Source organism: Anas acuta, chromosome 22 (genome assembly GCF_963932015.1).
Source record: "Anas acuta chromosome 22, bAnaAcu1.1, whole genome shotgun sequence".
In the NCBI taxonomy this organism is placed as follows: Eukaryota; Metazoa; Chordata; class Aves; order Anseriformes; family Anatidae; genus Anas; species Anas acuta.
The window spans coordinates 7,202,062-7,212,570 of NC_089000.1; the positions used below are offsets into that span (position 1 = coordinate 7,202,062).

At 59.8% G+C, this 10,509-nt stretch overlaps 1 protein-coding gene across 3 annotated transcripts in view; it reads left to right on the forward strand.

Moving 5' to 3' along the window:
* The window catches only part of MEGF6 (multiple EGF like domains 6), a 73,330-nt gene that overhangs the window by 61,039 nt on the left and 1,782 nt on the right, over nt 1-10,509 (forward strand). For all 3 annotated transcript variants that reach the window (XM_068658811.1, XM_068658813.1, XM_068658812.1), the window contains 19 exons: nt 598-723; nt 1,818-1,949; nt 2,050-2,178; nt 2,445-2,576; nt 2,885-3,013; nt 3,115-3,243; nt 4,637-4,765; nt 5,356-5,484; nt 5,603-5,728; nt 6,645-6,773; nt 7,022-7,150; nt 7,752-7,883; nt 8,086-8,214; nt 8,410-8,538; nt 8,658-8,786; nt 8,901-9,029; nt 9,391-9,519; nt 9,612-9,740; nt 10,232-10,363. In XM_068658811.1, the coding sequence (XP_068514912.1) occupies nt 598-723; nt 1,818-1,949; nt 2,050-2,178; nt 2,445-2,576; nt 2,885-3,013; nt 3,115-3,243; nt 4,637-4,765; nt 5,356-5,484; nt 5,603-5,728; nt 6,645-6,773; nt 7,022-7,150; nt 7,752-7,883; nt 8,086-8,214; nt 8,410-8,538; nt 8,658-8,786; nt 8,901-9,029; nt 9,391-9,519; nt 9,612-9,740; nt 10,232-10,363 (2,457 nt within the window). The remainder of the gene's footprint in view (nt 1-597; nt 724-1,817; nt 1,950-2,049; nt 2,179-2,444; nt 2,577-2,884; nt 3,014-3,114; nt 3,244-4,636; nt 4,766-5,355; nt 5,485-5,602; nt 5,729-6,644; nt 6,774-7,021; nt 7,151-7,751; nt 7,884-8,085; nt 8,215-8,409; nt 8,539-8,657; nt 8,787-8,900; nt 9,030-9,390; nt 9,520-9,611; nt 9,741-10,231; nt 10,364-10,509) is intronic.

The following is a 10,509-nucleotide window of genomic DNA, read 5'->3' on the forward strand; positions in this document are numbered from 1 at the left end:
AATAGTAGGCTTTTGGCTGTTGTTCGGATCTGGAAATGATTAAAGGGTGAAGACAAACATCTGCCATCAATTAGCACAGAGCAGGAATAACAAAAACTCCACTGTGTCACTTGAAATCTACAAGCTCGTGTGCTTTTTCCTCCATTAATTATGAATGCTGGTGCATTTGTATCTGCCAGAACCTTTTGAAACATTGGCTTCAGAAAGCGAAAAGGACTGCAAGCACGGAGTGCCTGGGGGGGCTCAGCTAGGTTTGCAGCATCTCTGGGCCCGAGACCCTCAGCCTGCGTGCGTTTAGCTGCTGACTGTATCGCTGGGCAGAGAGCAAACAGAGCTTTCTCCTGCCAGCAGCATCTCTCTAGCACTGGCAGCAGCAAGAAGGACAAGCGCTTACTGCTCCCCTGGGTGAGGATGCTCCTTCTTTACTGCTTTGCACCAGTGTACCCGCTGTGCCAGGCTGCTTGGCAGGGAGGTCAGGCGCTGGGGAGCGGATCTCTCGCAGCACCCAGAGCTTCTGGCTGCTGGCTGCCTGTGAATGTTCCCTCCACAACCACACCTCGGTAACCCACGGTTCTCCCACTCCTGTTTCCAATGCAGAGTGTCCAGAGGGCAGGTTCGGATCTGGCTGCCTGCTGCTCTGCTCCTGCAGCGGGGCGCCCTGCGACCGCGCCACCGGGGAGTGCGTGTGCTCGGCGGGCTGGACGGGACACGACTGTGCCCAAGGTGAGGAGGTGACAGGAGCCAAGGCGCTGAGCCCGGGGCTCAGGTGTAGGGCTGTTGGTTTTCTTCTGGTAAAATTCATTTTAAAAACATCTAATACGATTAGGACCATCGCCATGGAAATTTAGAAAAAAATGCAACTTTTGATGCTAAGTCTTGAACAATAGCCTCAGCTTAGCTCTGTTGTCGGAGCTGCCTTCAGCTCCAACAAAGCAAACAAAGTGCAATAAAAACGACAGAGATATTTTCAGTTATTGCAGTCCTTAACATAGGCAAGGAATCTCTCTTTACAGTTGTGGATTTTTTAATTGCCTTCCCCAAATTATCCTTCAACTGCTGGAAAACGAGAGAATCTTAAATGAAAAGCTTCTATGCTCTCATGTAGCATTACAGCAGCTGGAAGTTATTAGTCCTGTATGGATGTCCTGCTCGTAATAGCCCGACTGAGCAGCGAAAGCACGTGTGCACGGCGCTCCCCATGCAGCCCGAGCTGACTCCAGGCCCCGCAGCACTCAGACGAGGTGTCCTGCCCTGCCTTTATCAGTCTGTAGCAGTTTGAGTCTCCTGCGCAGCTGAAGGCGGCTCTTGGAAGCGCGAGCAGAGTGACAGCGGCTCTGAGGGCGCTTGGCCAGAAACACCATTGCCTAGCAAGGAGCGGTGGTGGCTCCCCAGCAGTAGATGTGAATCCAAAAATTGACATGAGAACCCTGGCGTGAGGTCAGACCAGCACTTGCTGAGGACTCCCGTGCTGTTTATAACACAAACGGGACAGTGTTGTCCTTACTCCTAGCTGTGTGCTCCCAAACCAGAGCATGAGCGTTGCATAAAGCCTGGGTACAAACAAGACAGGGAACCCACTGCCGTGCGCAAGGAACCATCCATTTCACCCCTACCCCTCTGCTGTAGGTCCCAGCCCCTTGCCCCCAGACTTTGCAGCCCTTTGGTTAGCAGCACCTCTCCTGGCGTGCCCCTGGGGTGCTCGGACCACGCCGTGGTCCTGTTGTGCTGGCTCCTGCCTCCCGCTGGCAGCTCTCGCCCTGCCCACGCTGCTTGGTGCCGGTGCTGAGCCGCCCGTGCTCCCTCTGCCTCTGCTGCAGCCTGCCCCGAAGGCCACTGGGGCCTCGGCTGCCAGGAGCTGTGTCCCGAGTGTGCCAACAACGGCAGCTGTGACCCCGCCACGGGAGCGTGCGTGTGTCCTCCGGGCTTCACCGGCAGCCGCTGCCAGGACGGTGAGTGCCGGGCTCACGGTGCTGAGTGCTGGGGGGGTGGCAGCGAGTGCCGTGCCCCAGGCTCACAGCAGGTTTGCTGTTCGTGTCTCTGCCTTGGCAGTGTGTCCGCCCGGCTGGTACGGCCCTGCCTGCCAGCTGAGCTGCAGCTGCGGGAACGAGGGGCATTGCCATCCTGTGACGGGGACCTGCAGCTGCGCGCCCGGCTGGACGGGCCATGACTGCCAGAGAGGTAGGGTGCCCTCTGCTCACTGCCCATCACTTGTAAAAACACCAAGGATCGATCACGGCAATCCCACACTCATGCAGCATCACTCCCTCAGTCCCCTCAGCGTCTGCTGCAGACCCACAGCCCCGTTAGCCCTTTATTAGCCCTGCTGCCTTCTCTTTTAAGCAAGGGGATAAAACCCCAAGAGGGGAGAAGAGCTGTTCCCATGCCCTTCCCCACCGAGGGGCTGCACGAGGGCTGGCTCTGAGGCCGTGCTCCTCCCGTTGCAGCCTGTGATGGGGGTCGTTGGGGTCCCGGCTGTGCCAACGCCTGCAACTGCAGCGGCAGCGACGGGAGCTGCGACGCGGTGACGGGGCGCTGCGCCTGCGATGCCGGGTACACCGGTGTCCGCTGCGAGGAGCGTGAGTGCAGCCAGAGAGCTGCTGGGGCACAGGGCACGGGTTTGGGTTTGGGGGGTTTGGGGGCTTTGGGGAGGTGTAGGGTGGGCACTACGGGAGGTGTTTGGGGGCAGAAGGGCAGTCCCCGTGGCTCTCCGTGGTGCTGTGCCAGTGGGTGGCGGGGTGCCGTGGGTACACGGCTGTGAGGAGCAGGGTGGAGCCCCCTGATTAGAGAAAAGCAGTGGCCAGATCCTGTCGTCCCGTTCCCAGCCTGAGTTCCCTGCTTAGCACAGCTCCCGGGCTCCTCAATGCCATTTGCTTTTGCCTCCTAGGGTGCCCAGAAGGGTGGTTCGGGGCCAGCTGCCGACACCGGTGTCAGTGCGAGCACGGGGCTGCGTGCGACCACGTCAGCGGGGCGTGCACCTGCAGCTCGGGCTGGCGGGGGACCTTCTGCGAGCACCGTACGTACCCACCCCGGGGGCTGCGAGCTGCTGGAGGCTCCCACAGCCCCCGGTCCCTTGCATGGAGACCTCCTGGGACTTTTCTCTTGTGTCTTCCACAGCCTGCCCAGATGGATTTTATGGCATCGAGTGCCGGGAAGCCTGCGAATGCCTGAACGGAGCCAGCTGTGACCACGTCACGGGGCAGTGCCACTGCCCTCCCGGCTGGACCGGTCCCCGCTGCGGCCACAGTAAGTGTCCCATGGCCACAGGAGGTGTCCCCATGGCCCCGTACTTGGAGCCCTGGCCATCCCCTGTGCTGCTAGAGCACAGCGAGCATAGGGTCAGGTCTCTGTGTGGAAGTCAATTCTGGGTGGCTCAGAAGTATTTGGACCAAAACCCATAAATTCAGCAATGCAGTTCCCAGACATCAGGTTCAGGGTGTCCGTCAGTAGGAACTGGCTTTGCTCCTCACCCAGAGCAGTGTCAGAGAGGATCCTGGAGCTGTGCAGCCCGCAGTGTGCGTGGCCTCAGCTACAAATACGTGTGTGCGTGTGTGCTTGTGCACATGCATTTCCTATCTGCATGTGTTTAGTTGAAACTGCTGACAAAAGTACACAACCAAAGGTAAACACCCTGGAAGAAATTCTCACTGCACGGAATATTCTGCAATTTTTTTTCATGACGTGTTGGCACTGATGACCCGAACATGAGAGGGAAACACAAAAATAAAAGCAGAAAATAAAGTGGACACTTTTTTTTTTTTTTTTTTTTTTTTTTTTTTTTTTTTTTGTGGGATGCACGCAGCTTTGCTGTTGCTCTGGCATCAGGCGTGACGAATAAGCACAGTCGCTTGTGCTCAGGGCATGAAGAACCACATTTAAATCTTTCTGCAAGGGAGGAAGGAGATTGTCAGCAGACACAGCAGCCCCCCGCCGCCCTGCTGGCTTCCCTCTCGGAGGCATGTTCTAGTTCGTGTCCTTCCGATTGTGTTTTTGTGCTAAGAATAGCCCTGCCAAACGGAGAGCGTGCCCTGAACCATCCCGTGCCCTACATAACTCGCATTATCCCAGGCCCCGAGAGAGGCACTGAGATGCTGGCCAAGCCCTTGTCACTCCTGCAGCAGTTTTCACGTGCACCCAAAGATCCCCGTGCCAGGACGGGCGCTGTCCTGTGCCGCATCCGCTGGGACTCAGGGAGGGGATGCCAAAAATCTCTGAAGGGGCTCTGTTCTTACACACTTTATCCAGGCTTTGTGGACTAAAACAATTCAAGGATTCTTTGGACCTGGGTTTACCTGAAGCAGATCCTCGGGGGGGCTCTTTTGGCAGACGTCCCCTGTTTGGGGGGCTGAGCACGTCCTGAACATAGTGAGGGCTCAGGCACCTTGCAGAACGGTTCCCTAGCAGATAAATGTGGTAACGTTATGGATAACCACAGTGCCCAGGTGTTTGAATGTCATCCACACATGTTATTTCTCTGTGTAACACCACAAAACCCAGCCCCACGAGTGGCCCAAAGCAGCCACCACCCCCTTTGGTCAGTCCCGTCTCCAGTTCTTCCCCCAGATGACCATTAGCAGGAGCCTTGGCGCCGTAATTCACACCGGTGTTAACTCTTGTGCCTGCTTCTGATCCCCCGAAGCGTGCCAGGAGGACAGGTACGGCGAGGACTGCAGCCAGCCGTGCCGCTGCTCCAACAACGCCACCTGCGACCACGTCAGCGGCCGCTGCCTGTGCGCGGCCGGGTGGACGGGCCCCACGTGCCAGCAAGGTAACGCTCCCGCGGCCACCTCCCCGCGGGTGATAAAAGTGCCATTTCTCTGCCTGAGCTGGAGCTTTCAGTGGAGTAGCAGCTACAAAAAATAAGAGACAGATAAGGCAAGATTGCAAGACCATAACCTTAGCGATGCTGTCACAAGACAGAAGCCAAGAGGTCGCCCTCACCCAATGTGCCCCGAACATCGCCCTGGCAGCAATGCCTTCAGGCGGGGCTCAGTGAAATTGTGCGTGAGAGCAGCTATTCGTGTGGTGAAATGGATTTTTGCTGCCAAGTACCGGCGCTATCAAGGTCTGGAAGATGAGCTCAGCATCACCTGAGCTAGTTTGGGGGAAGAAGGGTGTGTTTGGGGTTTGGCTTCAGGTCTGGGGGTTTTTCAGTCCCGTTTCCACTTAGGCCCTGCGATGTCTCCAACCTGAGCAGGTTAAAATACCAAATGGCTTCATGTGGGGAGCTAGGCAGGCTCATGGCAAGCAGCAGCAGCTTCATTTCATGCCCACCTACCGCTCAGAAGGCTGGGGTTTGCCCTTGGCGTGCAGTCAGGGCTGTTTTCTGACTTGGCTTTTGCCTTGGTTTCCCCTCAGCATGCCCGCAGGGTTTCTACGGGATGCGCTGCCGCGAGCGCTGCCTGTGCCAGAACGGGGGGACGTGCGACCCCGCCACGGGGCACTGCGCCTGCCCCGCGGGCTGGACAGGGCTGGCCTGCGAGCTGGGTAAGGACACAGCCAGCAGCACCAAGGGATGGGTGCCACCACCAGCCGGACCCCTTGGGGCTGGTGTTGAAGGGACAACGTGCACAGGGTGACGGCTCTGCCCTGTGCTCTCTTCCAGCCTGTGCCGAGGGGCGGCACGGGGCTGGCTGCGGGCAGCGCTGTGCCTGCCAGCATGGGGGGCTCTGCGACCACCGCGGGCACTGCCTCTGCCCTGCTGGATGGACCGGCACCGCCTGCGAGAGCCGTGAGTGGGGGCTGCAGGGGGAGCGCTGGGGGGCTGCAGAGAGGGGCTGGGAACCGGGGGCTGCGAGGGGTAGACCTGAGGGCTGGGGTTCTGCACGCCCCAGAGGGATTGCGGGGGGATGTTGAGGTTTTAGGGTGGGTGTCGGGGCTTTGGGGTGGGTGTCAGGGCTTTGGGGTGGGTGTCGGGGTTTTGGGGTAAGTGTTGGGGTTTGAGGTGGGTTCCATAACTTGGGAGGGTGTCATCATTTGGAGTGGGCACCGAGCTCACCCTCAGTCAGACTTCTAGGTTTTCTTTCAGATAAAAATGAATAAAGAAAGCCCATCTGCAATTATGTGATTTTTAAAAAAGAAGCTCAAATCCTCTCTTTGCCCTCCTAATCAGCCACATTTCAAAACACATGATGGTGCAAATGCCAGCTGTGTGCCGTGCAGCCCCGCTCCCCACAGCCACCTCTGCAAACTCAGCCCGTGCAGGGACAAGCAGCCAGTTTTGACATTGCTGATTTTTTTTTTTTTTTTTTTTGCATTCATTCATGAAAAAGAAGTGAAAACCGAGTGCACAGATTTTTGCACCTGCAGTGCTGACTTCTGGATGGCGCTGGTACTGCAGATGCGCTGTTCTGCAGCTGCTTTGGGTCCTCCTGCGAGGACAGGAGCAGCAGCAAACCCAAATGATCGCAGCTGTGACTGACAACGCATGGCTGGCACCCAACCATCCCCAAGCAGTACCAGCCGTAACACTTCCCAAACATTTGGCATGGTTAAAAAGAGACTTTTCACGTCGGTTTAAGCATAAGAGTGCACAAAAAGCAGTTTGCTTTGCTCAAGATTTCCCTTCCTTGGGTGCATCGGGCTGGCTGATGCCCCTCTCTGTCCCCTGGTGCCTGATTTGTCTCTGCTGTGTTTGCATCCCTAAGCTTGTCCGGAGGGGCTGTTCGGGGCGCGCTGCGAGGAGCGCTGTGCCTGTGGGGACGCGGTGCCGTGCCACCACATCACGGGTGCTTGTGACTGTCCCCGCGGCTGGAGGGGCCGGCGCTGCGAGAAAGGTGAGAGCGGCATCGCCCAGGGCTCCCACAACAACCCCAGCTCCTGGCACGGAGCGGAGCTTCGTCCCCGTCAGCACTCAGCATCCCGACTCCTTTAGGAGGAAATCATCTCGGGCGTTTCTCAGCAGGCCGGCACTGCAGCACACTAAACCTTTAATTAAATTTTGCACTGGGGCCTCTGAGCTGACGCTTCCAGGCATTAACACGAGGTCCAGTTGTGAGCCTGGCACCCCCCTGTGTCCCCGCAGCCTGCCTGCCTGGGTCCTTCGGGAAGAGCTGCGCCGGCCGCTGCGCCTGCCCCCCGGGAGCGCCCTGCGACCACGTCAGCGGGCGCTGTGCCTGCCCGCCGGGATTCACGGGAGCAGCATGCGAGAAACGTAGGAAGGGAGCAAACTTTTGATGGGTTTGGGGAGCATGATGGGTTGTGGAATTGATACTTAAAATAATTAAAAAGAAAACAAAAAAAAAAAAAAAAGGAAAAAAAACACACCACCAGTGAGCTTTGCCAAAGAGCAACTCCCATTTTGGCAGCTGGGCGCGTGCCCACTGAATCTTAGCAAAGTACAAGGAGCCGAGCGGGAAATCAGAGCCATGTATTTGTCCAGAGGATTAGTGATAAAGCAGTGTTAAAATGGGCTCCTGTGGGTACAAGCAAGTCTGGAAGAGACGGGAGCATGTGAGCACATTCCTCGCTGGGGGACGGGGGTGTGTTTGTGATGTCTTTGTGTGGCGGGATGGAGGGCTGCAGGAATTTGAGCAGGGTAGGTAGGGCTGGCATTGCAACAGGTTCCTGGCATCAGGGAGCAGTTGGCATGCTGAGCACCACCTCCCTTTGCTTCCCGTGTGCCAGAAAACATCCACTGCCATGGGAGCCTGTTTAAATCTTGGGTTTAAAAATAGAAAAAAGGAAAGCCCAAGCCTCTTGGGGCAGGTGGGGCACTAACTGTGCCCGTGTTGCCTTGCTGTCCTCTCTCGCAGCCTGCCCACCCGGCACCTTCGGGGAGAGCTGCAGCCAGAGCTGTCAGTGCGCGGGAGCCACCCAGGATTGCCACCCTGTCACCGGCGCCTGCGTCTGCGCCCCAGGCTACCACGGGCCGTCCTGCCAGCTGGGTGAGGCCACTGTGTCCTGCCCCGTGCTTCGTGGGGTCCCTGTGGGGCTGGCCACGGCTGCCCCGGGGCTGCTCTGAGGTGCTTTGCTGGGTCAGCTTTGCGCCCTGCTGCACAGGAGCAGCCACCGTGCTCGGCACATCGCCTTGCGGTGCATTTCTTGTCGCCCTGCCAGGCACTGGTGCGATTGTTTCTGTTTGTGCAGAGTGCCCCGAGGGCTGGTACGGGCCCAGCTGTGAGCAGTCGTGTGAGTGCCAGAATGGAGCCAGGTGTGAGCGCACCACGGGGACCTGCCACTGCCCGCCGGGCTACGTCGGTGCCGACTGCAGCATCGGTGAGTGCTGGGGGGAATGGGGGGCCCCAGGGGCTGCCTCAGCAGGGGGCGAATGGTGGTCCAGTGGTGCTCCTGCACTGGCCCACCTGCAGGAGAAAAGTTCTGCTCATGCAGCACAGCCAAGTGTTGGCCTTTTGGCCTGCACACGTGGCCCATGGGTTTGATGAAGGCAGGTAAAGGTCTTCCTCCTGCCAGCCTGCCCCGCCGGCCACTACGGCCAAGACTGTGCGCACGTGTGTGCCTGTGGGGAAGGGGCCACCTGCCACCACGTCACTGGAGACTGCCTTTGCCCGCCGGGAAGAGTCGGTCCCACTTGTGAGCAAGGTAAACGCGAGCTGCAGGGGGAAAAATCCTGAGCAGGAACCCATTTCCCTGTCCCAACACCTCTGCTTCCCTCCTGGACGCTGCTGCCCGTGTGCCACCACCGTCCCTTGGTCCCACAGGCTGCCCGGAGCAGCGCTATGGGGAGGGCTGCCAGCAGACCTGCTCCTGCCAGAACGGGGGGCTGTGCAATGCCACCGACGGGTCCTGCTCCTGTGGGCTCGGATGGACTGGGAAATCCTGTGAATTAGGTAACCCAGCTCTGCAGGCATGGTCCTGTGCCAGCTGGGAAGCGCTGAGCTGGCTCAGCACCTGGCTCTGTGTGCCTGCTGGCCCCTCTGAGCCGCCCCGGTGCCCCCCTGCAGCGTGCCCACCGGGAAGGTACGGCGCCGACTGCCAGCTGCACTGCTCCTGCCGGCACAACGCCTCCTGCGACCCCACGACGGGGGCCTGCCGCTGCCCCCCGGGACACTACGGGCCCCTCTGCGAGCACGGTGAGCTGCGCCGGGGGGATCACCTGCGGCTTTGTGGCTGTGGTTTCTGAGGGTGGTCTGCAGAGCAGGACGGCGGGGTGAAGGTGGGGGGGACTTGCCCTGCCTTTCCTTTCCTCCCTCTCCTTGTGTTCACAGTGAGCCCTCCCGGAGTGCTCCCAAGGAACCCCACTTCTGAGGCCGTGGGCTGCAGGGTGCTGCTCAGCTGGGAACGCGCAGCACCGCGCAGCCTGCGTGCCAGACACCCGAGCCAGTCGGTGCTTCGCGAAGAGCCAAGCTCACTGCTTCCAGCCCAAGGCTTTGCTGCAGAGGCCATCTACAGCCAAGCCCGTGTCTGTGCTCGCTAACGAGCTCTCCCCCCCAGGTTGCCCCCCGGGTTTCCACGGGGCCGGCTGCCAGCAGCACTGCGACTGCGAGCACGGCGCTGCCTGCGACCCCGCCACCGGCCGCTGCCGCTGCCCCGCGGGTGTGCGTGGCCAGCGCTGCCAGGCAGGTACCGCCCGCCCGCTGTGCCCCCCAAAATCGGCAGCAGCCCCGGGTGCAGGTGGGCAGCACGTCCCTGCCCCGTCCCCTCTCCCCAAACAGGCTGCGAGGAAGGGACGCACGGGGACGGATGCCGGCAGCTCTGCGACTGCGTAGGGAACGCGACCTGCGACCCGGCCACGGGGCGCTGCCTCTGTCCCCCGGGGAAAACTGGCCCCAAGTGCGGCTCAGGTGAGGTTAGGCACAGCTTGGGAAGGTGAGGGGGGGGGGGAAGGCATCGGGGCATTGCCAGCAGGCAGAAGGACAGGCCTAAGATGGATGCAGGCACCCTTTGCTGGAGCTGAAGTCCTTCCTACTTGGTGTGCATCCTCTTGGGAAGTAAGAAGGCATCTGAACAAAGATATCCACCCCGTCAGCCTCTGTTTGTAGCCAGATTTGAACACAAACAGGTGCCAGCCTACAGTCCCCTTGCATTAACTCACCTAATTTCAAAAGGCTGAGGCTGCAGTGCAGCAGGAGCACCCTACTGGGCTCGGCCGCTGTCCTGGCTCAGCAGAGCTGGGGGCAGGCTGGGAGGTGGTTGAGGCAGAAAGCTGCTGCCTTGTGTTCCTCTCCACCACCACGGCAAGCCCTGTGCGTGGCTGGGTGGGGAACGCTGCTGCCATCTGGCTCAGCAGGACCCGGCTGAGCCCTCCGCACCCTGAGTGCCTCTGTCCCTGCAGAGTGCCCAGCGAACAAGTACGGCCCCGACTGCGCCCTCGGCTGCTCCTGCGCCCCCCACAGCTCCCAGTGCAGCGCCAGGAACGGGCAGTGCCGCTGCCTCCACGGGTACATGGGCCCGACCTGCCGGCAAGGTGAGCCCTGGGCTCAGCACCCTGCTGAGTGCTGCGGGATCCCAGCGCACAGGCAGCCACCGTGCTGGGATCCCTGTGCTCATGCCTGCTGACCCCACGCCTGCAGCCAGCGGTGTAGCCTGCGAGGGCTGAGCCCGTGCCCCTGT